Here is a 26,844-nt window from a genome sequence, read left to right as displayed (position 1 = left end):
GCCTGGTCTCACATCCCCTCCCTTCCCTAATGTGAACAACTGCTTGAATCTGCCCACTGGAACTCGGAAAGTCATGGAGGCTGAGTGAAGGTTGTTGTGTACAGGGACCCAAGGACCAGCCTGTGGGATTGCTGGCTTGGGTTCGTGAGGTCTCGGCCCTTGGAAAGCCCCTGAGACATCAGGCGAGGGCCCTGTACCCTCGGAGCTGCCATGCCCTGAGCTAATGGCGGCAGGGGGACAAAGCCTCTCAGTTCTTGGAAATGTCTCCACGTCCTTTCTTTGAAGTTACTATGAACCCAGATGGAATCTCGGAGCACTGAATGTCCCAGAAGCTCTGGCAGGTGGCCCAGCATCAGATATGCGGAAAGGTGCCTGGTTCTTGGCGGGAGGGGGTAACAGACATCAATGGAGGAGGAACTACACCGGGTTCAGATGGAGAACATACCGCGCTCAGTAAAAAGCCTTTCCTGCGATTGCTTCCCCCATTGTACTGGGCACAGTGACATTTGGACGCGTCCCCAGAAGTTGTCAGTCCAGTGAACCTCCCCAGAGCTTGTAGGTTTTCCGCCCTCTTTTTTGCTTTTTTCTTTTTGTTTGTTTTTAAAGTAAAAGAGCCAGTTTGGCTTAGACTTTAAGCCTCCCCTCCAGGCAGCCCCTGCCTGCGGCCAGCATTCTCTGGTTGCTCCTTTAGCTGGGGTTTCCTGTTACACGCTATGCTAGCCCTTGGGCAGCGGCTGGAAGAAACTGGATGGGGCTGGATGTTGGTGGGTGAGGCAGGCCCGGCGGTCCAGCACGTAGAGTTCAGTGTGATTGTGATCTGCTGCTGGCCTAGTGGTGACCCCCCTGGGGCAGGATCAGGTACTCAGGGAGGAACTGGGTCCCTCGGGGTCAGCCTCTGCAGTTTCTTTCATTTGTAAATTGTAAGATGAGTGGGATGGATGGAGGACCCCAGTGCCCGTCTTTCAGAAGGGTCTCCTGAGTTAGGAGAGGAGGGATGGGGGCTGTGGGGGGAGCTGGGATGTGCTCTGAATGTTGTGAGCCTGAACCTTCTCATCTTGTTAGGAAGCTGGCCTCCCGGGTGGGAGTGGGGGGTGTTTGAGACCCCGCAGGGGCTGGCTTGCGTGTCACGGACTGCACTGTGTCCCCTCGACTCACCTGTCCAGGTCCTGACTCCTGGAACCTCAAATGTGACTGTTTAGATGAGGCCTTTAAAGAGGTAGTTAAAAGTAAGTGGGATCACTGGGGTGGCCCTGCTCCCATCTGACTGGTGTCCTTAGAGAAGATCAGGACACAGACATACACGGATGACCACGTGAGGACGCAGGAGGAGCCGGCCGTGGAGCGTGCAGAGGAGCCAGCCTTGCGACACTTCCATCCTGGACTCTGGCCTCGAGGACCGCAGGGGCCTGTGGTTCTCGATCACAGCAGTCCTCGGACAAGAACGCAGTACACATGTGATGGAGTCAAGCCCCACAATGTCAGGAATTCCCTGGTGGTGCATTGGTTAGGATTTGGTGCTTTCACTGCCAAGTGTCCGGGTTCAGTCCCTGGTTTGGGAACTGAAATCCCACAAGCGCTGCACAACAAGAACCACAACAAACAACCCGCCCTGTCTGGAAGGATGTTCGGAAAGCCACGGGTCAGGAGTGACTGTGGTTCCTCCCACCTGGGCCATGGAATTTTGTGGCAGCAACACCTGTGGGGATCCAGCCAGGGCTGCCAGCTCTTAGCAGACACCAGAACCTGTAGGGACAGCCTGGTGAGGGATGGGTCACCTTGCCTTGGGACCCTCCCTGCTCCTGCCTCTCATGACACGTGAACGGGGGTCCACCAGAGGCCATGCTTTCCTGGAGAACAGCTGATAGGTCATCGGGCTTTGGCCCCATGTGCTTTATCAGAGGCCACTCTGCGGCGGCCAAGCCCTCACCCCACGTGCACGTGGTGGGCCCGGCAGGCCCTTCGCCAGGCCCACAGCTGGTCCTGTTCTTGTGGTCAGTACTCAACTCTGTTGTTGCAGAAATCAGGCCTCCTGAGGCTCTACCTTATATCTTTAGAAACCCATCCATTCAAGGGGTACCTCTTGGCATTAGGGCCGCCAGGGACAAACTTGCCATGGGTGGACTTTGGGGTGTCCTTGGTGGGTGACCAGGTGAGGGCCTGCCTGGGTAGGGGCTTCACCTGGGTGCCTGTCAGGCCAAGAAGCCAGGCTGCAGCCTCTTTCCAGTTCATGTCTGGCTCTCGGTCAGGATGTGGCCTGAGACTTGGAGGTTGGAGCTCACCTTGGATGGGAGCAGGGATGCGAGAAGCTCCTACCTGCCAGGGTGCCCAGGTGACTGTTCAAGCCACTTGGCCTGGAGAGGGGACGCACGCAGCAGAGTCTGGCAAAGCTGGGGACTAAGACGTGTGGAGCCGCCCTCAGGTGCCCGACTGGAGGACGGGGAGAAATCACGCGGCCCTGCGTCCCATCTGTCAGTGCAACGCGGGCAGCACAGGTGTCCTTTGGGGCTGCTGAGTGGGCCTCACTGCACTGGGAGGGGAGGTGGGCCCCCGACTCAGTGATAACAACCCCAGGACGTGCTTTGGGGGGGCCCCGCCGAGTCTCTGTGCCCGGGTGACCTCACGCAGCATCGGGGCCTCATGTGATCTGCTCTGCCCCCCACCCCACCCCACCAGGCTACTCACACTGGAAGGGCCAAGTGCTGAACTCAGGCGAGCTCCAGGAGCTATACGACGGGCTGAAACTGAACAGCGTGAATCAGTATGACTACGTGCTCACAGGTGAGCCCAGGGGCGTGGACGGGGAACCAGGCCTGCCTCCCGCCCAGGTGGGCTGGTGGGGAGACCCAGAGTACCCCAACCCGGCTGCTCCCTCTCCTGCCACCCATGAGGAGGGACGGTCGTGCCTCCAGGAGGAGCTCAGTGGGGCCCTCGTGACCGCCACGTCCGGGTAGTGACCTTGGGGGTCCTGGCTGTGCCACCTCTCCACACCGGGGTCCCCATGCCCGTGGCCGGGGACAGGTACAGTGTTGGGAAGGGGTCAGGGATGAAAACACTCCTGTGAGCAACGTGGATGAAAACACTCCTGTGAGCGACATGGCTGGTGTCTGGTGTGTAATCCCACGTGGTTGCGTTTATTTATACACGTGGTGAGACGTGAACGTGCTTATCCTGGAAAGTGGAGGGGAGGAAGGAAAATGCTGCTCGTTCACCCATGGCTGCTTCCTCTCCTGTAAAAGTTTGCGTTTCTCCCAGGAAATGGCCCATGTCCCCTGGGTGCCTGCAGTTGGGACGCTTGTCTCGGCTGCAGATCTGGGCTCTGCCCGCCACTCTCCAGGCAGGTAGGTGTGATGGCGCTGTGTCTTCCTCTGCCGTGGTCGGGTGACAAGAGTCTCTGTCCCTCCCTAAGGCTACACACGAGACAAGTCCTTCCTGGCCATGGTGGTGGACATCGTGCAGGAGCTGAAGCAGCAGAACCCCAGGCTCGTGTACGGTAGGTGCTGGGGTCCTCTTCCTTCTGGGTGCCCCCACTCCACGTTCTGCCCCTCCCAGCACTTGGGCTTTGTAGCAGCTGGGCCTCCAGGGATGAGAGCCTGAAAGGCGTCTTCACCGTGAATCTGGTGTCGGTCTGGGGCACATGAGAGAGGCTGTGATCAGCATCAGGTTGGGTGTGTGTGTGTGTGTGTGAGAGAGAGAGAGAGAGAGACCACCCGGTCCTTGGAGGGTTGGGATGAGAGACTCCCAGGTGGGGTCCCGACAGAAAATGTAAAATGCCAGGTAAGGAGGAAAATGAGGATGGGGGTGCTATGTTTTTCCCGTTTTATTTTTTTAAATATGTATGTATTTTTGGCAGGGCTAGGTCGTCATTGCGCCCAGGCTGTCTCTAATTGCAGCAAATGGGGGCTGCTGTTGGTTTGCGGTGCTCAGGCTTCTCATTGCCGTGGGCCTGTGTTGTCGTGGAGCATGGGCTGTAAGGCACTCGGGCTTCAGTAGCTGAGCCACGTGGGCTCCCGGGCTCTAGAGCACAGGCTCTGGAGTTGTGGTGCAGAGGCTTGGTTGCTCAACAGCATGTGGGATCTTCTTGCACCAGGGATTGAACCCATGTCTCCTGCACTGGCAGGCAGACTCTTAACCACTGCACCTCCAGGGAAGTGCACTTTTCCTGTTTTAGCTGCGTGCATGAGACTTAACCAAACAAGCCTGGGGGCTCCTCTGGACAGCTGCAGGTTTGCTCATAAGGGGAACTTTGTGTCCACAGTGTGCGACCCCGTGATGGGAGACCAGCGCAACGGAGAAGGCGCCATGGTTAGTGCTTCCCTTCCTGTTCAAGGGAGGTCAGCGGGGCTGGGCACCAGTGCCCTCTAAGGGTCTACCTGGGCGAGATGCTGCTCACAGACCTGAAGGCTTCCCTGTCAGGAAGGAGCAGCGGGGCTGGCAGAGGGGCTTCTGTGGAGGCCCGAGAGCAGGGGTTTCAGAGAGCAGGGGTCCTTGTTGTAGCTCAAGCAGCTGCAGATAATTTGCAAAAGGATGAACGTGGCTGTTTTCTAATCAGTGGACACTTGAGCTTAAATTTGCTCTAGTTTTCATGTGTCACAAAATGTTGTTGTTCAGTCGCAAAGTTGTGTCCGACTCTGCGACCCCATGGACTGCAGCATGCCAGGCTTCCCTGTCCGTCACCATCTCCCGGAGTTTGCGCAAACTCATGTCCATTGAGTCAGTAACGCTGTCTAATCATCTCACCCTCTGCTGCCCCTTTCTTTTGCCTTTAGTCACAAAATACTGGTTTCCTTTTGACTCGCCTCTACCCCCTGCAACCATAGAAGTCACTTAGCCCACCAGTGACACACCAACTGGCCATGGGCCTGGGGCTCCGGCCCCTGACCAGGGGTAGAGTGGGTGTTGGCATCATGGGGAGGGGGTGGAGAGCTGCTGGTGGGGACCTGACCTGGATCATCAGGATGGAAGGGCTCTCCCAGCCCTGCTTTGGGGTCCCCGCAGCACGAGCCCCCCTAGGTCATCCTGCCCCCACCCCCGTGGGTCAGCCTGCTCCATCTTCTCCCCACAGTATGTCCCCGATGACCTCCTCCCCGTTTACAGAGAGAAGGTGGTACCCGTCGCAGACATCATCACCCCCAACCAGTTCGAGGCTGAGTAAGTCACCTGAACCAGCCCGGGGCCATCAGGCCCCTACCCCTTGGGGAGAGTGACAGGGATGAGCCGGAGTGGCCCCCAGTGTGCGGGGCAGGTCCTCCCGTGTCAGGGAGCCGCCGGCCCACCTGAGTACCAGGGCGGGTGCCGGTCATCAGCAGCAGTGGTTCGCCTTCTCACCCCGCCTCCCTAAGGTCATGCTGACCCCCGGCCGTGTTCCCGAACAGCAGGAGCCTCTTGGGGACAGGAAGGGACAGAGGTGCCCTGCGGAGCCGAGGGCACACCTGGCTGACAGCAGCCCACGGAGTGGAGAGCCCTCAGCAGCTGATGCAGGCTGCCCCCTGGAGCTTTGAAACCCATATCCTGAATCTCCACGAGGTTGAAAGGACTGTGCCGGCCCCTCTGCCCAGTGTCCAGAGGCCTTCCTTGGATGCCCAGCCCGGCCACCACCTAATGTCTGGGGGAGCCAGGTGCCCAGGGAGTGACAAGTGGGCTCCTGGGCCATGGGCCCTGTCTAAGCACTGCAGTGAGTGGGTTCCCATAGTGTCCGGCGCTGTTGGACCATCAGCCACAGCCCCTCGGGCTCCAAGACCATCCCTTAAAGTAGGAATGGGGCTCCTGGATTCTTGGGGACTAGGCTTCCCTGACTTGGACCAGTTGATCCTGAGGGATGGCAGCTTGCCCAGATATCCCTGGTGGTTGGTGGCTCATGCGAATGTGGCAAACCATGGTTACAGCTGTCTGTGTGGACGCTGGCCGCCCTCACGGGCACTATGCTGTGACCATGCCTGGCCGCCCTTCCTCATTGTTAACGTGCAAACATCAACCATAATCTGGGACTTCACCAACCCCTGTGACTTGTGAGTCCCTTTTAAAGCTGACTTAGTAATATGAGCCAAACACCAGACATGGTATCCACCTGGTCCATGATGGCTGGCAAGTGCCAAGTCAGTTCCCAGTGGGCAGGAGGCGTCACCAGTGCGCCAGAGCCCCGGACTCTTACAGGTGGGCTCCAGGGAAGCGATAGCTCACCTGTACCTGCCTGTCTTCCAGGTTGCTGACTGGGAGAAAGATCCACAGCCAGGAAGACGCCTTAGAGGTAAGGAGACCTTCCTGAACCTGGCGTGGGACAGATAGCCCTGCTCATGGTGGGGTGGACAGCCACGTGCTCTCAGGCATGGGAGATGGTGCCCTCGTGGCCAGCATCCGGCTTCCCATCAGCCAGCCAGAGACACGTTGTAAATGCTGTTTCAGCCACTTGGTTGGTCATGGGCAGCCTAGTGCCTGCTGGGTCTGGGTGCACCCACTGCTCATCACAGCTGTCCCCGTCGGAGGGTCCAGGGCAGCCATCCCAAAGTGCTGCAGACGGGGTGCCTTAGAACAACAGAAGTTTGCTCTCTGGGTCCCTGAGGCCAGGATGGTGGGCTGGCCATGTTCTGTCTGTTCTGTAGGAGAACCCCTTCCCGCCTGTCCCCCACCCTCTGGAGGTGACTGGCAGCCCTCGGGGTTCCCAGGCTTGTGGGCATCACCCCAGTCTCTGCATGTGTCTACAGTGTGTGTCCCATCCGTGTGCACGTGTGAGAGTGCGTGTGGGTGTATGCACACAGTGAGAGTGAAGATTGCTTGCACAGAATGGACTTGTCCCTCGGGTGCTGGCTGGTGTTTCTGGAGTCCACAGTGGGGGAGTCCAGACAGGAAGGGTGGACTGGGCCTCCCTGCAGCCCTGAGTGAGATTTCTTCAGAGTTCTTTTCAACCTTCCCTCGGGACTTGCTCAGGGTCCATAGGTCTCCTGCCAGGATTCCGCCTTAGTTGGGGCTTACCACCCCTGGGCTGAGTGCGCAGAGCACCAGGGCCTCCAGGGCCTCACACCTTCCATGTCTGGGCCTCTTCAGAGGCTGTGCTCACTTCACAGCCCAGGAAACATGCTCTGAGGAGCCAGGGCCCTGGGTCAGAGCTGGTGGCGGCCAGTCGTCGTCACACCTGGACCCGTGGGGCTGTGTGTCTGTTTCCCCGATAGGCAGAGGGCTCCCTGGGGCAGGAGAGTGGGGTGGGAGGAGTCCCTTCACAGCTTTGAGGGTCTTGCTCTGAGTGGCCAGGGGTGTCAGGATGACCCCATCTCTAATGGACTGGCCCCCCTTGGGAACTGGAGGGTGTTTCTGGTAGCTGGCGCAGGGGTGCTGTGTTGACGGCATGCCCCCTTGTGGTGCTGTGATACTGTGCGTGCCTTCAGGGTGTGTATGTCTAGTGTGTGGGGAGGGTATGCATACATTTCGGGTATGTGCATGTGTTGTGTGTGTGTGTAGTGTGTGGATGCATGCAAATGGATGTGCATGGGTGTGCTCTGGGTGCACACATGTGTGAGTGTGGCAGAGGACTCACCTCCCAGCGTCTGTGCTCGGCTGGGCCCCCACCCGCGGAATCATCTGTGCTGCTCTGAGGCATTGGCATGGGGAAGACAGGATGTCCATTCCTCATCAGGACACGACCCTCTGGCTGGCGGCCTCCCCTGCCACAGGCTCTGGGTCGGTAGTGGAGTCACCTCCTCCCACCTGGCACGAGCCCTGCCCGCTCCCCTCCATCTACTCTGGCTTAGCAGTACTTTGCCGCACAGTGCCCCCCAGCGCGTGTGTTGCTGGGGAGAGAGAGGGTATGTGTCTGTTGAATGAATAAAAGATGAGTTCAAAGCTTCCCAGGACGGATGGGGTGGAATCTATCTTTGCCTGGGGGTTGCTGGGCATGGCTCCTGCTGCCCCAGAGCCCAGGTGAGGGAAGAAGGAGGACCATGGCCTGGCAGGTTGGCTCCCTCCTCCAAGGTTTGGGCACAGGTGGGGTGCAGGGTGGGGGCCAACAGGCTTGCACCCTTGGACTTGAAGCTTGGGGTGGGGGTGGGGAACTGGGACGCGGCTGTAACCTGGCCAAGCTGGGCGGCGGGACGGTGGGGGGCATCGGGCGAGGCCAGGGTGCGGCTCGCACATTCTCAGCCTCTGTCTCTCTCCCATCCAGACTCTGTAAGAGTCTGAAGGGTATGGCCGCGGGGGGCAGCTCCCTGGCAGTGGCTGAGGCGTGGCTAACACGCTCCCTGTGTCCCACAGGTGATGGACATGCTGCACTCCATGGGCCCGGACACGGTGGTCATCACCAGTTCAGACCTGCTGTCCCCGAGGGGCAGTGACTACCTGATGGCGCTGGGGAGCCAGAGGACTCGTAGGTCCCCACCCCCCCGGCGCTGCGCTCCCTCCTGCTGCGGGTCCCTTGAGGCTTCCGAGGTTTGGGTTCAGTGGAAGGAAAATCCTGCCTGACTCGGCAGTGGCCAGCTTTCTCCTCCCAAGACCAGATTGGAAACAGAATCAGGAGAGGTTTCCGTGAATTGGGATCCAGTGAGCATAGGGTGCTGACCACTCCCCCAGGGTCATCACGCAGTGCTCCGTGTCCTTTGCTGAGCTGGTAGCTCAGTATCAGATAGTGTCCCCTCTTACAGACTCCAGGGTCATGGGGACCAGCCAGCTGGAGCCCCGCTGCTGGGGAACCAGGCGTCTCCCCACCCCCGCCCCACTTGACCCCAGAGCTGATCCTGGTGTTGACATCACTGGGAGTTCATTGCGCGCTCTGCCGTGTCAGTATTTTAATTATGCGGCTGCCATAGCATAAAATGACAGAAGGCTGGGGTCACCCCACTGGCCCAGAGAGCAGTCCCACATGCATGGCTTTCTGTCTGTGCAAAAGGACACTTACACTCATAGACGCGCATGCACACACGCCTTCACACACACACCCACCTCAGCCAGTTCACGTGGTCCCTACAACTCTAGATCCCCTGAGGCTCCTGCTGCAGCACATAGCATGTCTTGGCCCCTCACCTTCAGGCTGCGCGCTGTCCCCCCACAGGCCACTCTCACTGTGTAGCCCTCTGGGCCTCCATCCCTCACTTTCTCACTTGGGATGGGCGGTCACTAGGGAGCATGGGGATCCAGGCGCGCTGAGCCCCTGACACTGTGCAGGGGAGGGCTGGCCAGTTCCCAGGCCACACTGGGGGCCTCTGCCGGCCAAGGATCTGGGGCCCCAGATGCTGGACTCTTTCCCCCCAGGGGCTCCCAATGGCTCCATGGTGACGCAGCGCATCCGCATGGACATGCACAAGGTGGATGCGGTCTTCGTGGGCACCGGGGACCTCTTCGCTGCCATGCTTTTGGCATGGACACACAAGCACCCCAACAACCTCAAGGTCAGCGGGGCACAAAGGGGACAGCACGTTAAGATGCTGGAGTTGGCTGGGCCAATTCACGGGGTTCCTGAGCCCAGCGAAATCTCAGGGCTTCGTGGGGACACAGGAGCTGTGGCCTCAGCAACTCAAGGTCTAGAAGCATCCCAGGGAAGGAAATCCAGGGACAGGGCATCCCAGAACACAGTCCTTACGGTCAGACCTGCTGGAGACCCATCTCTTCCTGAATGTCCCCTGTCTGTCCCTCCCCCCACTTGGTGTATGAATGTCTGCAGTGCCCCTGTGTGCTGGCCAGGCAAGCAATTGCAAAACTGGGTTGGTAACCTGGGAAATGGCGTCCTTGCTGTGTGCTGTGTGGTCAGGCAGAGGCCTCACAACTGTGTCCTTTGACGTCCCTCTGCGCTGCCCTCCTTCACTGGGGGGCATGTGTGCACCCTCCCCGGTGGTCAGCATGGCTGGGTGCCCCCCTTGGTACTGTGAAATGCAGGGTGGGACACGGCCCTTCCTGTCACCGGCAAGGCTTGGGTGAACCTGCAGTGTTGGCTGTGACTCCAAGCCAACATTCTTCTGTTTCTCTTCCTCCTTCCTCCCTGGAGGGCAGAGGGTGAGCTCAGACCTGCTTCATGGCCCACTGATGCCCAGACGGAGGCCTCGTGGGGCTGCCCTCTGCCAAGCCTGAGTTCAGCTCAGCCCAGATCCCACTGTCGGGGAAGGAGTCCACTTGCCTCCTCGGCACTGCTGAGCCCTGTCTTTAACTTTGAAAGGCCAGCCTGGGGGCAGGAGCTCTTTCCTGTGTGCGTTCTTTATAATAGATTCATTCCCAAAAGGCTTATTAAGCACCTACTACGTGGCAGGCAGTCCTGACAGTTGCCTGTGGTCTGTTTAGCGCACAGTCCTCTCTGCTCGGCTCTCCTGGTGGGGGGATCATGGAGCCAGTGCCCTGTTGGTGGGCAGTGTCCATTCGGGCAGCATGGGGGTTGGGGGGCAGAGCGCCCCATGTGGGCGGGGCTCAGCGTCCTCCCCTCCCTGCAGGTAGCCTGTGAGAAGACTGTGTCAGCCATGCACCACGTTCTGCAGCGGACCATCAAGTGTGCAAAAGGTAGGCCTGGCAGGCAGGCGGGCGGGCAGAGGTGTGGGGCGGCATCATGCAGGGCGAGGCTCCCACTGTCTCCCTGGCTGGGGCCTTCAGGGCTGGGGAGGGGCAGCATGGAGGAGCAGCATGTCCATCCCTGCTGAGATGGACACTCAGGGATGAGCGTTGGGGACTCAGCCCAAAGGCGAAGGGAAGGAAGAGAGAAATTCGGAATGACTCCCCCCCGCCCTCCCCCGGCCCTGTTGTCAATGCTCTGCTTGTCCTGCAGCCAAGTCTGGGGAAGGCGTGAAACCCAGCCCCGCCCAGCTGGAGCTGAGGATGGTGCAGAGCAAGAAGGACATCGAGAGCCCCGAGATCGTCGTGCAGGCCACGGTGCTGTGAGAGCCTCGCGAACCCGCCTCCGTCACTCCCAGTGTTAGGTGTCTCCGTTTCCGACCTTGTGAAAAATGTAACGTCTGCCTTAGAGGTGTGACTGAAACTTGGTATTTTTTTTCTTTCGTGAGTGTCCAGCATCCACTGGTCTTAATTGTGAAAATGTGCCAGTCATGCTTTTTAAAAATAACAAAGTGATCACAGAGATGTGTGATTTGGGACCCCCAGCTCCCCTCCCCCACGGTTCCTGGAAAACCAGCTCCGTGTTCAGGTCTCCGGGCCCCGGGCTGGCTTGGGGCACATGGCACATCCCCTTCCTGAGCGCGGGGCCCAGGGAGACCACGGTGTCCGCCTCTCGCAGCGAGTCAGGGGTTAGTGTTCATGTCCAGAAAAATGATGTACCTGTCTTTATCCCTGCTCTCAGCTCGCCTTCTGTGTTCCCTGTTCAGAATGTTTTGCCTCCTGCTTTGCTGCAGGGCAGCCCCTGTGGGTTTCAGGGTCTCTGCTTCTGTTCTTCGTAAGAATGAGTTCCTGAAGCTCAGACGCACAAACGCTGCACAGTCACTTTGGCGGGGACCTTCCCAAGACCCCGGAAATCTGCACGTCTCTCGTGTTTCAGGCAGGGGGGTTGCCTTGTAACTCAGCGTCGCTAGGCACCCCCACGGGACAGAGGCTGGAGTGTGGCCGAGGGCGCCTGTGGATCTTCAGGCTCCTTATGGTTGAGCCAGTCGGTCGCATGCTGTGCATTTGCCACCCACTGCTGGTGACAGGTGTGTCCAGAAGGAGGAGGTGGGCTCCTGCCTGGCCCCCCGCTGGTGTGTGCAACCCCAACCCCAGTCATCTTGTCCCCATGCCCCCGCTCCCCTGCTGCCTGTGTCCCGAGCCCGCCAGGTGCCGGGAAGCAAGGTGCAGCGCCGCCCCCCCCACTGTGGGTGGGGCGCCAGTCCTGACACCAGTCCAGTCGTCCGCTGCTCGGGTGACCTCCCCGGCTCCGCTCTGCCCAGAATTTTGAGGACCCTCCCCCAGCATGGATGCAGGTGGGGTGTCCCCATGCTCAGAGCCCACCCCCGACTCTGGGGCCTGTGGGGTTTGCACCTCTCAGAAACCCACAACCTGGAGGGAAGCAGGGAGACTACAGGATGTTCGGGCCCAGATGGGCATCCCTGGGGAAGCAGGCTCTCCTAAGGCAGCCCCGGCCCCACAGGCAGGTCCCCTCCTGAGGCCGGGCCTGTGTCTCCAGGATGCTCGCCGCCTCAGGGCCGCCTTCTTCCCTGTGTTGAAGATGCCCCCGGATGACGGCAGGCTGGTCTCCCCAGGACGCTGTGCACCCACTCTTGTCTTTCTCCCCGACTCCACTCATGTTCTGAATGTTGTAACTCGGGCATTAGTTCCTCTGTACAGGGTCAGGGTTCTCAGCTCCCTGCAGTGGCCAGCAGGTCAGGGCACATGTCCCTGTCCTGTTTCCTGGTCCCTGCAGGGCCCGCTGGCCTAGGAGGCGCAGGAAGGCCTGGCGGGGGACAGCCCCCCAGTAGGGCGGCCAGGGACCCACCATAGTCCCACAGGGCTCTGGCCTTCACAGAGCCCTTCGTGGAAAAGACAGTCACTGCCAACTAGAGCTGGGAGATGGCCACACCGCCAGCCCATGGGAAATCTTTTTTTTTTCCTGTTTCCTGTTTTAAAAAAAAAAACAAACCTTAGGGAGAGCAAGTGTAAGATGACTTACACTTTTAAGCAAGAACCTTGCTTATCTCAACAAGATGGTGAAAACCCTCCCTGAAAACATGGTGTTGGGGGTAGCAGCTTGTTTTGTGTCCACTGTGAAGTTAAAGAAAAATGCACTTGGCAAACAGTGTGCTTTCTTAGTCCTGGCCCCCACTGTGGATTTAACTCTTAATTCTCAGAATCATACACAGAACAATCAGAGCTGCTCCACCGGTAAAACCGTGAGCTCTTCCGTCTCCTTGAACTATGAAGCCACAGCTGTGAGGAGAGGCCAGGGCCCAAGCCCCATGCGCTCAGAGAAGGAAACTGGGGCTCCTGGGAGTGTCTGGGGTGCTTGGGACCCACAGAGAGACCCTTAGCTTCTGTGAGAACCACCTCCAACCTCCCCACCCAAGCAAAGCGCGCTCTTTGTCTGTTGTGATGTTGCTGAACCTGTGTATCTCAGGCGCCTTCCCCTGGGGATCTAGTCCATCTGTTGTGACAACAGCAGAGGCCCTGGCTGTCTCTTCAGAATTTCCCATCCAGAACTTACCCGAGCCTGGTAGCAGTGGGTTCTGATACAGTTGGGGTCCAAGTTAGAATTACCCTTTTTATTTTTTTTTACTTTCTATAGTTGAGTAACATAGAAAATAGTAATTTAAGATGAGAGCTATATTGGCCCTGAATTGCTTGCTTATTCCCTGGGTGTAGATTTCAGACCTTCTCCTGGAGACCTTAGAGACAGATTACAAAACATGGTCCTTCTTCTTCAACCAGCCTTGAATCAGTGCCAAGTCCTGCAGAGGTAGCCAGGCTAGTCTGCGCTATTTTTGTGAGCAGTGTCAGCAATGGTAGAAAACGATGCTCTGTTATCCTTAAATTTGTCAGACCCAGTCTTTAGAGTGTGTTTAATTTCACAGTGGCTGAGCCTGTCTTGGGGCTCCTGACCTTCTCATTGCTCAGACCTCCTGTTCACTCCTCAGTTGAGGACTGAACTCACTCCTCAGTTCTCACCGTAAAGGAGGGGACACTGTTCTGTCTGGAGGTCCCTGGACCGCGCTGAGCAACCACCCTCTCGGGACCACCTGCCTGGGGCGGTGGGGGCCCCCGTCTGTGAATCACTGTGCCTGTGACCACAGAACTGGGCTGTGCTCCAAGCCAGAATAGCCCGCCCTGGCTGCCCGCCTGGTCTCAGGTCTCCCTCTGGGGCGGGGAGGGGTCTGCTCAGGACCCCTCAGCACCTGCCTGGGCCAGAAGGAGGGGAGTGTATTGAGGAGCAGAGAGGTATGTGCCCACAGGGCCGCTGCCATGCGGTCCTGGCTTTCTGAGTCTGGGTGGCAGCCACGTGGCTCCCAGACTCAGTTCTGAGATCCCAGGCCCACCCATCTCGGATCCAGACCACCTCCCACTGCCCAGCTGCTGGGGGCTTCACTTCTCATCACCCCGAGTAGCCTCCCTGGAGAGCTGACTCCCGTGTCTACTGAGGGAGGTGGCAGGTGGATGTGCCAGGGGGCACCCAGAGGAACCTTTGGCCCTCGGGAAAGCGGGCCTTCTCCCTCTGGGAGCCTGTGTCTATGGCTTGAGGCCAGGAAGCCTTGAACTTAGGCCTGCTTGGTCAGGATGCTTGTGTTCTCCCCAGAAGACCCCGCCCCACCTCCTGCAATGTTCTCCAGGTCTGCCCGTGAGAGCCGGTCAGGCTGGTCCCCACCAAGCAGGGATCGAGCGCCTGCACACGTGTGGCCTTGCAGCCTTGTGCAGAGCTGGCATGCCTGGATCTGTGTCTGCTTCTGCAGCCGTGAGCGTCCTGAGCAGGAGCCCGCTTTTGTAGACAGCTCTGTTGTTTTCGGAGGGCTTCCCAGGTGGCACTAGTGGTAAAAAGCCCGCCTGCCGGTGCAGGAGACGTAAGAGATGCAGGTTCGATCCCTGGGTTGGGAAGATCCCCTGGAGAAGGGCTTCGCAACCCACTCCAGTGTTCTTTCCTGGAGAATCCCATGGAGAGAGGAGCCTGGTGGGTTACAGTCGGTGGGGTCACACAGAGTCATTACTAACGCGACTTAACACAGTGGTTTGAGACCTGCCTTGCTTCAGGTCTCTGCCAGCAGGGGGCAGTGAGGGCACAGGTCCTCTCCCCGCTCCCCTTGGTGCGACCCAGCAGCCACCCTTCTAGGGGTGTTTCTTCAGGGGCTTTCCTGTCTGGCGATCGTAACCAGAATTGGGGTTTGTAGTCTGTTCACTGCGTGGGGAAAGGGGCCCTGAGTGTATCTGCCACATGGCCCAGGGTCTCAGTTCCTAAAACCGTGAGCTGTCCTTTGCTCCCATCTTCCCCTGGACTCCTTGGTGCAAGACTTCTTGTTCTTAATGTGCAGAGACACCGATCAAGAAACATTGTCTTACAAGCTACATTCCTGCCTTTCACTAGAGGTCTTTGCTCCCAACAGCGTGTGTTCGTTTGGTCACTTGGCAAGCCATTTTAGGTCTGGCTTAGAGAATATTTTAAAACTTTATATGAGTGGAAACTTCTTTTAAGAATTTTCTTTTTAACTCCTGGCAGAGCAAACAGGTGTTTTTAAAGCTCTCCACTGTCAGAGCCAAGCAGAGCCCTGTGCTCAGGGAGGGGCCCCAAGCTTCAGGGTTGCAGGGAAGGACGCTCCCGGCCCCTCAGCAGCCCAATTTTCTGCAGCAGGAAACACTCTTGGGAGGACATGCCATGGGCCACTCAGCCTGGCCGGGGGCAGCGCTGTCCTGCGAGAGCTGCCCTCCGCCCGGCAGGATCAGGCAGACAGAGGGGGCACACCACCCTAGGGCCCTTTGCTCGGGAGCCCCCAGACAGGGGTCTTGGTCCTCGTGCACCCAAGGATACAGAGCTGGGTCAGCGGGGTCTGGACCACTGTTGCTTTCTCACCCAGCCCCCAGCTTCTGGCACGAGGAAGGTGAGTGTGGGTCATGACCAGGATGGAGGAGGGACAGACGAAGGGAATGGATGAGCCTGGCAGCAGCGCCCCCAGTGTGCCCCCAAAGAGTGAAGAGGGGATAGAGGCAATTTGTGCATTTCCGCAAAATACCTGGGACCATTGTCTTGGCGATGGGAGGCGTCAATGTTGATGCTGGGGAGGTAGAAGTGAATTCTTACTTCGCTCCACGCAGCCCCTGAAGGATAAGGGTGTGTAGGTGGCGTGTTGAATGTCTTTGGCTTCAAAGCTGCGTACTTCTAGAATTTCACTCGGGGTTTCCTGCAACAGTTACAAACCTGGACCCGCAGGAGGACTGAGGCTCTGACTCAGGCCAGTTGGTGCCGACCCTGTCCTTCCAGAATCTGGGAGAAATGATACAGCCTCGGGACCAGAGGGGCTCCCTGCGGTTCCGGCGATGGTTTCACTAGCCCTGTGCTCTACGTGCCAGCCCCACCTACTGTGCGCCTGTGGATGTGTTTTAAACATAAACCCCTTGCAGCGCTGTCGAGGCTGTGTCTGTCTGTTCTGTCTTACTGACTTATGATATCACAAATAAATATTTTCATGGTGATGCTGTTGAAGTGTGGTTTCTTTTTCCCAGAGGAGCTTCGTTCCCATGTGGCCAGATGTCCTATCCATCTAACCCTGTCTGTTTTCTGCCCAGGAAGTGGGGGCGGGGCTTGTTTGGATGCTCCAGGCAGTGGGCTCCAGGCCCCTGGGCTTCCCCTGGGATTGGGCTGGGGATCAGAGAGTGCAGGTCCCTTTCCCCACCCCTCCTGCCCGATTCTGAGGAGCAGCTTTGGTCACTGACCAAGCCTCACGCTCCTTCCGGCTTCCTTCACGTCTTGCTGGTGACAGCACTGGTCTTGTGAGCGGCCGGTACCTGCTCTCCCTGCCATCTACTGACACCTTTGTAAATAAGTCCAAGCGTCATTTCCAGGCAGCACCAGGCTCCATCGGACGGGCAGGGAGAAGGCGGGCAAGGATGCAGGGTCCTGTCTGAAGCACCTCTGACTCCATTTCTCAAATCACCTTCTGCCAGCCCAGTGCAGCCCTCAAGGCTGGGACACCGATCCTGTGGCTGCTGTAACACATTCCCACCAATTGAGGGGCTTACAGCAACGCAGACTTATCCTTTCACAGTCTGGAGGTCAGATGTCTGGGTGGGCGGCTCTGGTTCCTTCTTGGGGATCCAGAGAGAATCTCTAACCTGCCTTTTCCATCTTTCTAGAGGCACCTGTGCCCCTTGGCTCATGGCTCCTCCTCCACCTTCAGAGCCAGCAGCATAACCTCTTCAGTCTCCCTCACACCCACCCTCCTGTCTCCCTCTCATGGAGACCCTGTGATGATGCTGGGCCCACCTGGCTACTCCAAGACCAACTCCTCATTTTAAGACACATCTGCAAAGTCCCTTTTGCTGTGTAGGGTACATCCGTAGGATTCAGACACTAGAACGTGCATTGCAGGGAGCTTTCCCAGGGCTTCTGGGATCACAGCCACATAGTCTCATCCTGTCTGAAATTCTGCCTAAATTACAGCATTGAATAAATTCCCCAGGAGGTGCAGACTCAGGCTGGCCCCTGCAGCAGGGTCTTAGCCAGCACAAGGCTGGCCCTGGCCCCTTCCGTCGTTGCTCTGCTTTCCCCAGGGTGTGGCCCTTGTGTGTGACCTTGGAGTGGGGGGAGAAGAGACAAGGCACTTTCCCCTCCCTCCATCCATCCCTCTCCCCGCTTCCTTACTAAAGTTTCATGGAGATCAATTCACATTTCACAGTTTGCCCACTTTGAGTGTAGAATTCAGGGTCTTGTTATGAAGGTAGCAACCTTGAAAAGTATGTTTAAGTTTAGCTTTGACAGATGTCTCCCCCAGATCAATGGTGTCCTCCAAAAAGGTCCGCCGGAACCTCAGAGTGTGACATTTGGAAACACGGTCTTTGCAGATGTACTAGTTAAGGTGAGATCACACTGCAGCAGGGTGGGGCTCAATCTGGTACCTGGTGTCCTGACGAGATGCTGAGGGAAGCAGACACGTGTGGAGACAGACGAGTAATGCAGACACCTGGGGTCTGGCAGCCCTGGAAACCAAGAATGTGGATTGCATGGGAAGTCGATTGTTGTTGGATAGCATGGAAAGTTGATTGTTGTTAAGTCGCTCAGTCATGTCTGACTCTTTGCAACCCCATGAACTGTAGCCCACCAGGCTCCTCTGTCCATAGGATTCTGCACGCAAGAATACTGGAGTGGGTTGTTGTTTCCTTTGCCAGGGCATCTTCCTGAGCCAGGAACTGAATCTGCATCTCCCACGTATCCTGCATTGGCAGGCAGGTTCTTTACCACTGGGCCACCTGGGAAGCCCAGTGCATTGAAAGTAGGGTCCTCATAGGGGAGGAGAGGGCCCCAAGCCTGAGATAGGGATGCTTGAAGGACGCACCTGAGGATCTTGAACCCAACCCCTAATTCTTCCAGATGCCCCATGCTGCAGCAGACCACCACCCTTGCCTTTGCTGAAACTCAGCTCCCTCATCTGGAGACCAGATGAGGATCTCTAACCTTGGGGATCCAGAGAGAATCTCTAACCAGTCACACCCCTGAGACATACTGACGCTTGTTCCTTTCAGATGGGCCTCCCCTGCCTCCTTTGCTCCAGGCCTGTCACCAGGCAGGTTTCAGCCAAGTGAAGAAGGAAGCACAGCCTGGGCTGCTAGGAAGGCCCTACATGCCCTGGGAGCACAGGACCAGCTCCTGGCTGCCAGCAGACATGGGCAGCACCAGGTGGGTGGGAGTCTCGGGGTGGGAGACAGGGCTGGGTGCCATGCGTCAGCTACAACAGAAGAACATCTGCTGATGTGGGCCATCTGTGACTTCGGTTGTGGGTTGAATTGTATCCCCAGAGTGTCTATCCTAACCTGTGAGTGCAGCCTTATTTGGAAATAGGGTCTTTGCAGATCCAGTTCAGTTAAATGAGGTCACCCTGGGCTGGGGGCCCTAAGACCTCAGAAAAGAAGTCCACGAGAAGACACAGTTGGGGACTGGAGAGCCATCTCTATAAGCCGAGGTCCCAGCTCTGCTGAGAGGCTCCCTGGAACACAGATTGGCCACTGGCCCAAAGCAAAGGAGTCAGGGCTGCAGCCCAGCCTCCGTGCCTCGCGGCCAGGTATGTGGCTCCAACCTGACTGCGTTCTCCAGGGCCCCAGGGCTAGCCCTGCCAGCTCTCAACCCCTCTGCCCTTCAGAATCCCCAGGGGACTTTAGTGGGGCAGGTCTCAGGCCTACCCCGACCCGCACAATCAGCCGAGTGCCCCCCTCCCCTCCCTCAGCACTCCAGTCCAGATGGAAGCTGTGCCTCTCCACCCAGGGAGGTGGCCAGACTGCTCATCCCCCAAGCTCCACCTCCTTACATCTCTGGCTGCCCCCTCACCCCCCAGTCCAAACAAAGACCTTCTGGGGCAAACACCACCCAGGACTGCTGAGCTGGCTGCTGGTGGGTCACCCAGCAGTGCCCTGGCCTGGGCCCGGTCTGGGCTCCTAGGGGCGTATGTCGTGTCTGAGCCCCTGGTCTGCTTCCCCTGATGGGAATAGCCCATGCTTCCCATAATGGGAAAAGCCCATCATGCCCTCACCCCAGAGACCCTGCCAGGCATACCTGCTCGATGGCCAGGAGACCACCATATCCACAGACAGCTTTGTACGGGGTGAGGCTGTAATTCTCCCTGCTAGTCTGAGTGTTCAGGGCCACATGCAGCCTGAGGGCCTGGGCAGGCCAGCCACCAGGCAGCCCTTCCCGTGTGTGCTCCTTGATGATTTATCCTTAAAGGTGGCAAAGGTGAGCATCCCCATGGGGAAGAGTGAGGAGAAGGAGCGCAGACGTGGTCAGGTTCCACCAAAGGGGCCCAGCAATTCCGCTCCTCCCCACCCGCCACGCCAGGTCAGGTACCAGGCTCCTGAGGAGCCGTGTCCTCTAGCTGGCCCTCAGGACCTCCCCCTGCCCCAGTGGACCTACATGCCAGTCCCTGTGGTCACACAGAGCTTCCTGGGAGAGGAGTTCTGGGAAAGCACGCCAGCTGCAGCAGACTCTGGCCCTATGGCAGCCCCTTGATCAGGCCGTGCCTGAGTCCCACCTGCTTGTGTGACCACACCTGCTGCAAAGTCTGGGAAGTGTGGGTTTTCATGTGTCCCAATTATACAGTCCCCCTTTCCTCAGGGCAGGTGGGGAGGTTGGATCTGAGTGGGAAGCCATCAGTGTTTGGTCACCCATGACATCATAAGCTCCCTTACAGAGGGGCCCAGTCTGCCCTGCTGTCCACTCTTGCCCCTGCCAGTGGGGGATCTGGCACACAAACGCTCAGCTCGGCAGAGTCCATCACAGCTGTGCCCAGGCAAGACTCCTGACCAGGTTGTGCTGTGGAGGGGATTGAGAAGCAGGAAGCTGTGAAGCCCTGGAGCCCCTGCACCCCGGCTCTGGAGAGGATGAGAAGCAGGAGATACTGCCTCCTCGGGCAGCTCGCTTAGGGCCCCCTGGGCACTCCAGCTGGATGAGACAGATGGTCATGGCCACAGGTGTCTGCAGGGCACAAGCCCCACCAGCCACACCTACCAGACCTCATCTGTCGGCAGAGACTCCGTGTTCCCAGGGCACTCAGAGAGCTTGTGCCCGCGGGCTACTCTCTCTGATCTGAGCCTGGAGGGCCCCGCACTCTCCTCAGCCCAGCCCCGCAGCAGGGACACGGCCTCCACATCACACAGGGCCAGCCACTCAGCAGTCTGGGGACCCGGGCGGCAGAACCTCCAAGCATTGCCCCAAAATTCTGGGCACAGGGGAGGAAGAAGCCCCCAAGGGCTGCTGAGAGAGGATGGGGTGGGAACGGGGAAGGTGCCTGCCCATCCAGAGGGGCTCCTCCCTGTCTGGAGAGCTTGAGGACTGGGGTGCTGGCCTGGTGGGAGTGGGGTGGGCCACTGTGTCTGTGTCTCCCCAGTGCACAAACCTCAGTCTGGTCCAGGAAACAGAGGGTATTCAGGGTGGGTGACCTGAGGTGCCCTTTGCAAGTGTGCAGAGAGGGACCGCGCAGATTCTCTTCCCAGTGGGGGACCTTTAAGGGCTGGGGCTGAGTGAGAGACTGGCTGGAGAGGATAGCCTTGGAGCAGGTAGGGCCCAGGTACCCCTGGGGGTCCCTGAAGCAGGTACTGGGGACCAGAGAGCAGGGGTGTCCACTAGGTCAGTACCCATGGCTGGTGGGGACACTGGGTCTGGGGGCAATGAGAGAGCACCCCCCAGAAGTCCCTGAAACCCTCTGCCACCCTGCCCCAGACTGCCTCTGGTGTCCTGTTGGCATTTTAGTCGATTTCTTACCGAAGTATGATTCACACAACATACACCTTACCACTATATTTAGTCTCACACAATATACACTTTACCACTGTGTTTATTCTTTTTATTTTATTTATTTTTTAAAGTAGGTTCCCTCCTTTTAAAATAATTTAATTGACTTAGTTTTGGCAGCCCTGTGTGACATGTGGGAACTTAGTTCCCCAAGCAGGGGTCAAACCTGTGGTCCCTGCAGTAGAAGTGTGGGGTCTGAACCTGTGGGCTGGCATGGAAGTCTGTTCACCATGTGACAGTGTACACTTCAGTGTTTAGTGCATTCACAATGGTTTGCAACCACCAGCTCTTCTGGTGTCAAAACCTTGTCACCCCCAGGACACACCTGGGGGACCCTCTGTCTGAACCCGGTGGTCACACCTGCATCCATCCCTGTGCTCCGTGCTCCCAGCTATGAGATGCTCCCTGCTGTGAGATGAGGGCTGTCGGCCCTGTCCAGGCACCTACATAGCATCCCCCATCCCCTGCCTTTCACTGGAAGTTTCCAGGTGGAAATACAGCTGCTCTTCAAGTCGACACAAAAGGGCTCGCTGGCTTCTGATTTCCCAGACCAACAGCCCGAGATGCAGGTTTTCTATCCTAGAGCTCAGCAGAGAGCAGGACACACACAGCTCCTGACTCAGAGTCTCCTTCTCCTGCTCTCACAGTCTGTTTGCTCCCCAAGGAGTGCTCAGCTGCTCTGCATTCGACCCTCACGACCTGCACCTCCCAGCCTCCAGTGACAGGCCTGGCACAAACCACCACCTGCCCCGGAGACAAAGTGGAGACAGGAAGGAGACAGACTCCGACCCTCAGGAGCAGGCTGTCTCCCTGGACCCTGAGCCTCATAGAGCTGTCCCCAGTGTTGTCTTACAGGGCAGGGAGCACTTTTCTGTTCTACTGCACACAAACACACACATACACACACACACATGGCAAACACACCACCGGACTGACCTCACTAAAGGTAGTAACTGGCTGCGGAAACCAGGAAGCCTTGAGACAGACCCAGCGCATACCCCGGACAGTCAGTGGGTAGTTGGAGCTGGGCTCGCAGGACGTAGCACTCAGCAGGGCTTGCGGGTCACCGCCCCCCTGCACACATCTGTGTGTCTCTACCCAAGCAGAAATGCGTGAATGTATCTGAGTCCATCTAGAATGTATCTGAGTCCATCCAGAACTAATGCTCTAGGGTCGGATTTTCTCAGCCCCTCTTACTGTACTGGGTGGGGTGGGGGGTTCTGAGACCTGGAGCCACGACACAGCGTCACCATGCCGGCGTGTGGAGCTGTGCTTAGAGCAGAGTCTCCCGGGCCCCCGGGTGTGCCACCCGCCCACCGTCACCTGGGCCACCCTCTCCCCCTCCTCGGCTCCTCAGGGAAGGAGGCTCAGGCTGCAGGAGGCCCAGTGGGGGCTCCACCCAGGCCACCTCTCACCTGCTGACCCTTCTCTACTGTGATCGGAGCTTCAGATGAAGAAACAAACCCCAACAGAGACAATTTGTGAAAACAGAAAACATATTTATTTAAAGATAACACAAGCCCTCCTTGAAAGAAATTTAGTTAAAATTGAGGATTGGGAGAAAAAAATGAACACAGCAAAAGCAGAGAACAGAGACACCACCCCACCCCAAGGGGCACCACGTCTGGTCCCAGACAGGCCTGCAGAGGAGAGACCCACATGGGCAATGGACTCTGTAAAATCGGGCCTAGAAGTCCGCCAGCTCGTCGTGCCTGCCTTTGTTGGTCTGATAGCTGGTCAAGGCCACGGGCTTGCTCTCATGCGGGAGGCTTTCAAACACTCGGATGTGCACGAAGTCATCCTCGTCCACTTGAACCTGAAAGGAGAGTCCAGTGAGGGGCAGGTGGGGCCTCTCATCCCACAGCCCCCTGATTTGCTGGCTTTGGCTGGCCGGGCAGGAAGGCCCTGGATGCCCGGAGGCTTCGTCTCTTCATGTCCCCAGAGACTGGACTTGAGGACATTGCCACCTTCCTCCTTCAAGTGCAAGGGATGCCCTCGGTGCCCAGCCAGCACCCCTCACCCACAGGCACTCCATCAGAGCCCTCAGTCACCCGAGAGGCTAGGTGCTCTTCTCCAAGGAGGCCACAGCACACACGTGCACACATATGCACACACATGCACATGTGCACATATGTGCACACACACATGCTTGCACACACATGCTCATTTTAGACAGCCACCAAACCCCTGAAGCTGAGGGCTGCCACAGAACCCTGCTGAGCACCCCTGCCCTGGGCACCTGTGAGCTCCCACTTCAGCCAGACTCTCCCAAGAGGCTGACACCCCACCTTGATCAAGTAGTTCATTCCGGCGACCACCTGGCTCCTGAATGCCACAGCCTTGAACATTGGGAACTTCTTCTGCACCTTCTCCTCTAGCTGGGACTTCACCTGGGGAAGGGGAGAAGGGAGAGACAGGTGAGCTCACCTGTATTAGATGTTACAGCTGAACTCTAGTGCCCACATTCTACACTCTTTCTGGAGCATGTCTGTTCTTCACAGCTGAGCAGACACACTCAACTGTTGACTCTGATGAGAAAGGACAGAAAAATATTCTTTGTATCATTTCTCTTTCCTTTTTCAAGGATGGGAATTTTACATTTTCAGCATCAAGACCATGTGTATAAGTTCACACCCTGTTTTTCTTTTTACTTAGTTCTTTTGAAAGAGTACATACCCTTTTTTAGTTAATCTTTTAAAAGTGAAAATTGAAATATTTTAAAGAGTTAAACTAAATGGAACATTAAATATAATTTTCCAGGGACTTCCTCAGTGGTCTAGTTTGTAAGACTCAATGACGACAATGCAAGGGGCCCGGGTTCTATTCCTGGTCAGTGAACTCTATCCTACATGCCGCAAGGAAGGTCCACATGCCTCAAGTAACTAAGTGGCACAGCCAAAATAAATAAATATTTATTACAAATCCAGTCTTCCGTCTTCTGTTGTTACTGTTCAGCTGCTGTCATGTCTGACTCCTTGTGACCTCATGGACTGTGGCATGCCAGGCTCCTCTGTCCTCCAGTCTCCCAGAGTTTACTCACATTCTTCTCCATTGAGTGGCTGATGCTATCTAACCATCTCAGCTGCTGATGCCTTCTCCTCCAGCCCTCCATTTTTCCCAGTCAGGGTCTTTTCTGATGAGTCAGTTCTTCCCAGCAGGTGACCAAAGGACTGGCGCTTCAGCTTCACCATCAGTCCTTCCAGTGAATATTCAGGGTTGATTTCCGTTAGGATTGACTGGTTTGATCTTATAGAGGTGCGTTAATTCTCTTGGGGAAAAAAGTGAAAGTGAAAATGTTAGTTGCTCAGTGGTGTCTGACTCCTTGCGACCCCATGAACGGTAGCCTGCCTGGAATTCTCCAGGCAAGAATACTGGAAAGGGTTGTCATTTCCTTTTCCAGGGTTCTCTTAGGAATCCCAGTTTCTTCTGCAACAGATAAAGCACTATTACAGTTAAAAAAATGCTTTTCTACTTTTAAACTTTTATTTATTTTAGTTTTCATTTTTTAAACGTGCCATAACTCTGGGTTTTCCGTTGTTAACTTTTACTTACTTATTGTTTTTTTCTGGCTGTCTTGGGTCTTGGAGGCTGCATGCCAGCTTTCTCCAGGTTCAAAGAGTGGGGGCTTCCGTTGAGATCACAGGCTGTAGGCACGGGGGCTTCAGGAGTCTCGGCTCCCTGACTCTGGAGCTCAGGCCCAGGAGTTGTGGCACTTGGGCTTACTTCCTCAGCACTATGTGGTGTCTTCCAGGACCAGGGATGGATCCCAGGTCCCCTGCATGTGGATTCTTCTCCCCTGGGTCACCAGGGTGGTCCTTTGCTGCCTTCTTAGGTGGTCCCCCTAGGATGCAGGGCCGTTCGGCAGAGGCTGTTTCTGGTCTTTGGTGTCAGATGGTAATAATACTCTTGGATCAGTCAGGTTTTCTAGGGTCTTGGCCTTTGGGGAAGTGAGCTTGTTATGGAGGAAGGAAGAGCAGGTTGCTTTGTCTTGACTTTAAGATCTAATCTGGTTTCTGAGTGCTCAGCAGCCACAGGAGCTCACTGCGCTGAAGTCCCCAGACCAGTTCTGGGGGTCGGAGGAGTTTTGAACCCCAAGCACCTGCTGCTTGGGGAGCCAAGGGCATCACCATTATGCATGCCAGTGAGTCACCTGGCAAGGGCCTGCAGGGAGCCGCACTCTGGTGATTAGGTGGGAGAAAGGACAGGAGCAGGGAGGGTCAGGTGGTGAGAAGGTGGGCCACCTGCTCTTCCAGGAGGCTGCCACGGCTCTCAGGGTGGTCAGTGTGGGTGTGTCCCCCTGGGCCAGGGCCCACCCTTGTCTCAACACTCACCCATGCAACCCTTCTTCACAGAGCTGTAGGGAACTGACCCTGTGATCATTTATCCAACCCGGGGGTGAGTGACACCCACAGACCCTCCTGGGGGCCTGGGATGGAATCATCCTCTCTGTCTGTCTCAGGAGTGGAAGCAGGAGAGCCCTGCTCTGTGCAAGCCTGGCTGGATGTGGTGGGCACAGGTCCATCTCTGGCCTCACTTCCCCTTATCTGTTCATGAAAGCTTCAGTACAAAAGGCCTCCAGACGGTGCCCCTGCCCCTCACAGAGCCCACCCAGCACACAGGTGGCCACATGGCTCCCAGGGGCAGTGAGGACGGTGCCCTGACATGTGACTCTCATGGGATAGACCCCAAGTGCAGCCCCTGGAGACGGAAACCCTTGTCTCCCGAGGGGGCTTACCCTCTCGCAAGGCTCACATGGCCAGCAGGGATTCTCAGGCCTGGAGAGCCAGGAAGAGGCGGGGAGGGCTGGGCTGAGTGGCCGTGGAGGGGGAGAACAGGGAACACCCCTCTGCCTGGCTCTCACTGGCTGTCCCCCAGATCCTTCAGTCGCTAAGGTCTCCCAAGACTGACTCAGCCCTTCCCTGACTGATATTAGATGGTCCCAATGGTAGGATCTAGGTCGCGGCAGAGTGCATGCCCTGGTAGGATTGAGGACTTGGCCGAGCGCATGCCCTGGTAGGATTGAGGACTCGGCAGAGCACATGCCCTGGGATGTAGGAGGCAGCAGTGGAGCAGGGAGCAGGGCAGGGGTGGGCAGGAAAGATAAGGGACCCAGCCGTCTGTCTCAAGTTTCCTCTTCTCAACAGAACTCGAATACCCCACCCCAGGCCCTGAACTTCTCTTCCTTATGAGGACAGGGGGACAGACCCCAATCCCACATGACCCTCGGGTGCAAGAGTTTTCCTGGAAAAGGGGCTGGACAGCTGCCCAGGGTCTGATCCAGACTCTGCCTACTTGGCCCAGCAACTTTCAGTCTGTAAACGTGTCACTGGAGAGCATCTCAAACCTACACGAGAGGCTAAAATAACAGCCTGAGTCTAGGAGGCCTGGGCCCCTGACTCACTCATGATGACCTCACCCCCTGCTGTGTCCTTTCCTCTCCATGTGCTTTTCCCCAAATGTCACCCTGCCTCCCCCTCCAACTCCTCTGCCCCTCTCTCTTCTCAAGAGAGAATGGGATGTGCTAGGGTGCAGTGCCTCTGTCCCAGAGGTCATGACTGCCGACCACCGTGGTCCCAGGACCCCATCTGCCCGCAGCAGCCCTACCTGGTCAGCAATGGCCTGGGTCTTGGCTGTGGCAGCCTGAGTCTCTGAGAACCCACCAACCTTTGGCCCCAACATCTTGGCTGTCGGCAGGCTGGGCGGATGACCTGTAGGAGCTGCTGACACTCTCAGGACTAGCGAGCTAATGGGAAACTCCCACACTTGGAGGGATGGTCCTGTGATGCATGGGCGGAGCATGGGTTGACGGACAGGGAACAAGGAGGGGAAGTCCTGGTCCCATTCAGGAACATGCTGTGACACGGGATGGGGGCGGGGGGCAGGACATCGGCATCTTCCTGTGGGTGGCTAAGTCACAGGCAGGCATGGGAGCTCCCTGCTGGATGGGGGTGGGAGTGGGGGGAGGCAACGACAGAATCTCCAGATAC

General features: G+C 57.3%; 2 protein-coding genes across 2 annotated transcripts in view; one reads left to right on the top strand and one right to left on the bottom strand.

Annotated features, from left to right (window-relative positions):
* The window catches only part of PDXK (pyridoxal kinase), a 30,783-nt gene extending 14,730 nt beyond the window's left edge, over positions 1-16,053 (top strand). The window contains exons 3-11 of the mRNA XM_043874317.1: positions 2,674-2,778; positions 3,407-3,490; positions 4,256-4,302; positions 5,063-5,148; positions 6,199-6,244; positions 8,239-8,350; positions 9,232-9,368; positions 10,398-10,464; positions 10,727-16,053. Of these exons, the coding sequence (XP_043730252.1) occupies positions 2,674-2,778; positions 3,407-3,490; positions 4,256-4,302; positions 5,063-5,148; positions 6,199-6,244; positions 8,239-8,350; positions 9,232-9,368; positions 10,398-10,464; positions 10,727-10,839 (797 nt within the window). The 3' untranslated portion in view covers positions 10,840-16,053. The remainder of the gene's footprint in view (positions 1-2,673; positions 2,779-3,406; positions 3,491-4,255; positions 4,303-5,062; positions 5,149-6,198; positions 6,245-8,238; positions 8,351-9,231; positions 9,369-10,397; positions 10,465-10,726) is intronic.
* A 6,282-nt stretch (positions 16,054-22,335) lies between these two features.
* LOC122675707 (stefin-C-like) lies at positions 22,336-26,620 on the bottom strand. Its single transcript, XM_043874717.1, has 3 exons — positions 26,462-26,620; positions 23,146-23,247; positions 22,336-22,673 (listed from the first exon to the last, which is right to left on the bottom strand). Exons 1-3 carry the CDS (start codon positions 26,534-26,536, stop codon positions 22,545-22,547), a joined length of 306 nt encoding a protein of 101 aa, XP_043730652.1. The 5' UTR covers positions 26,537-26,620; the 3' UTR covers positions 22,336-22,544.
* Positions 26,621-26,844: the final 224 nt, after the last annotated feature.

The sequence above is a fragment of the Cervus elaphus genome, chromosome 19 (genome assembly GCF_910594005.1).
Source record: "Cervus elaphus chromosome 19, mCerEla1.1, whole genome shotgun sequence".
NCBI lineage: Eukaryota > Metazoa > Chordata > Mammalia > Artiodactyla > Cervidae > Cervus > Cervus elaphus.
Note: the sequence above shows the minus strand (reverse complement) of the source record. Positions and strands in the feature narration are given on the sequence as shown.

Bases quoted from the DNA above. Each gene is read 5' to 3' on its own strand.
- LOC122675707 (XM_043874717.1), bottom strand. From the start codon at position 26,536: ATGTTGGGGCCAAAGGTTGGTGGGTTCTCAGAGACTCAGGCTGCCACA. The intron at 23,248-26,461 runs GTAGGGCTGCTG...CCCCTTCCCCAG, and splicing joins CCCAGGCCATTGCTGACCAG to GTGAAGTCCCAGCTAGAGGA. The intron at 22,674-23,145 runs GTGGGGTGTCAG...CTCTCCTTTCAG, and splicing joins GAATGAACTACTTGATCAAG to GTTCAAGTGGACGAGGATGA.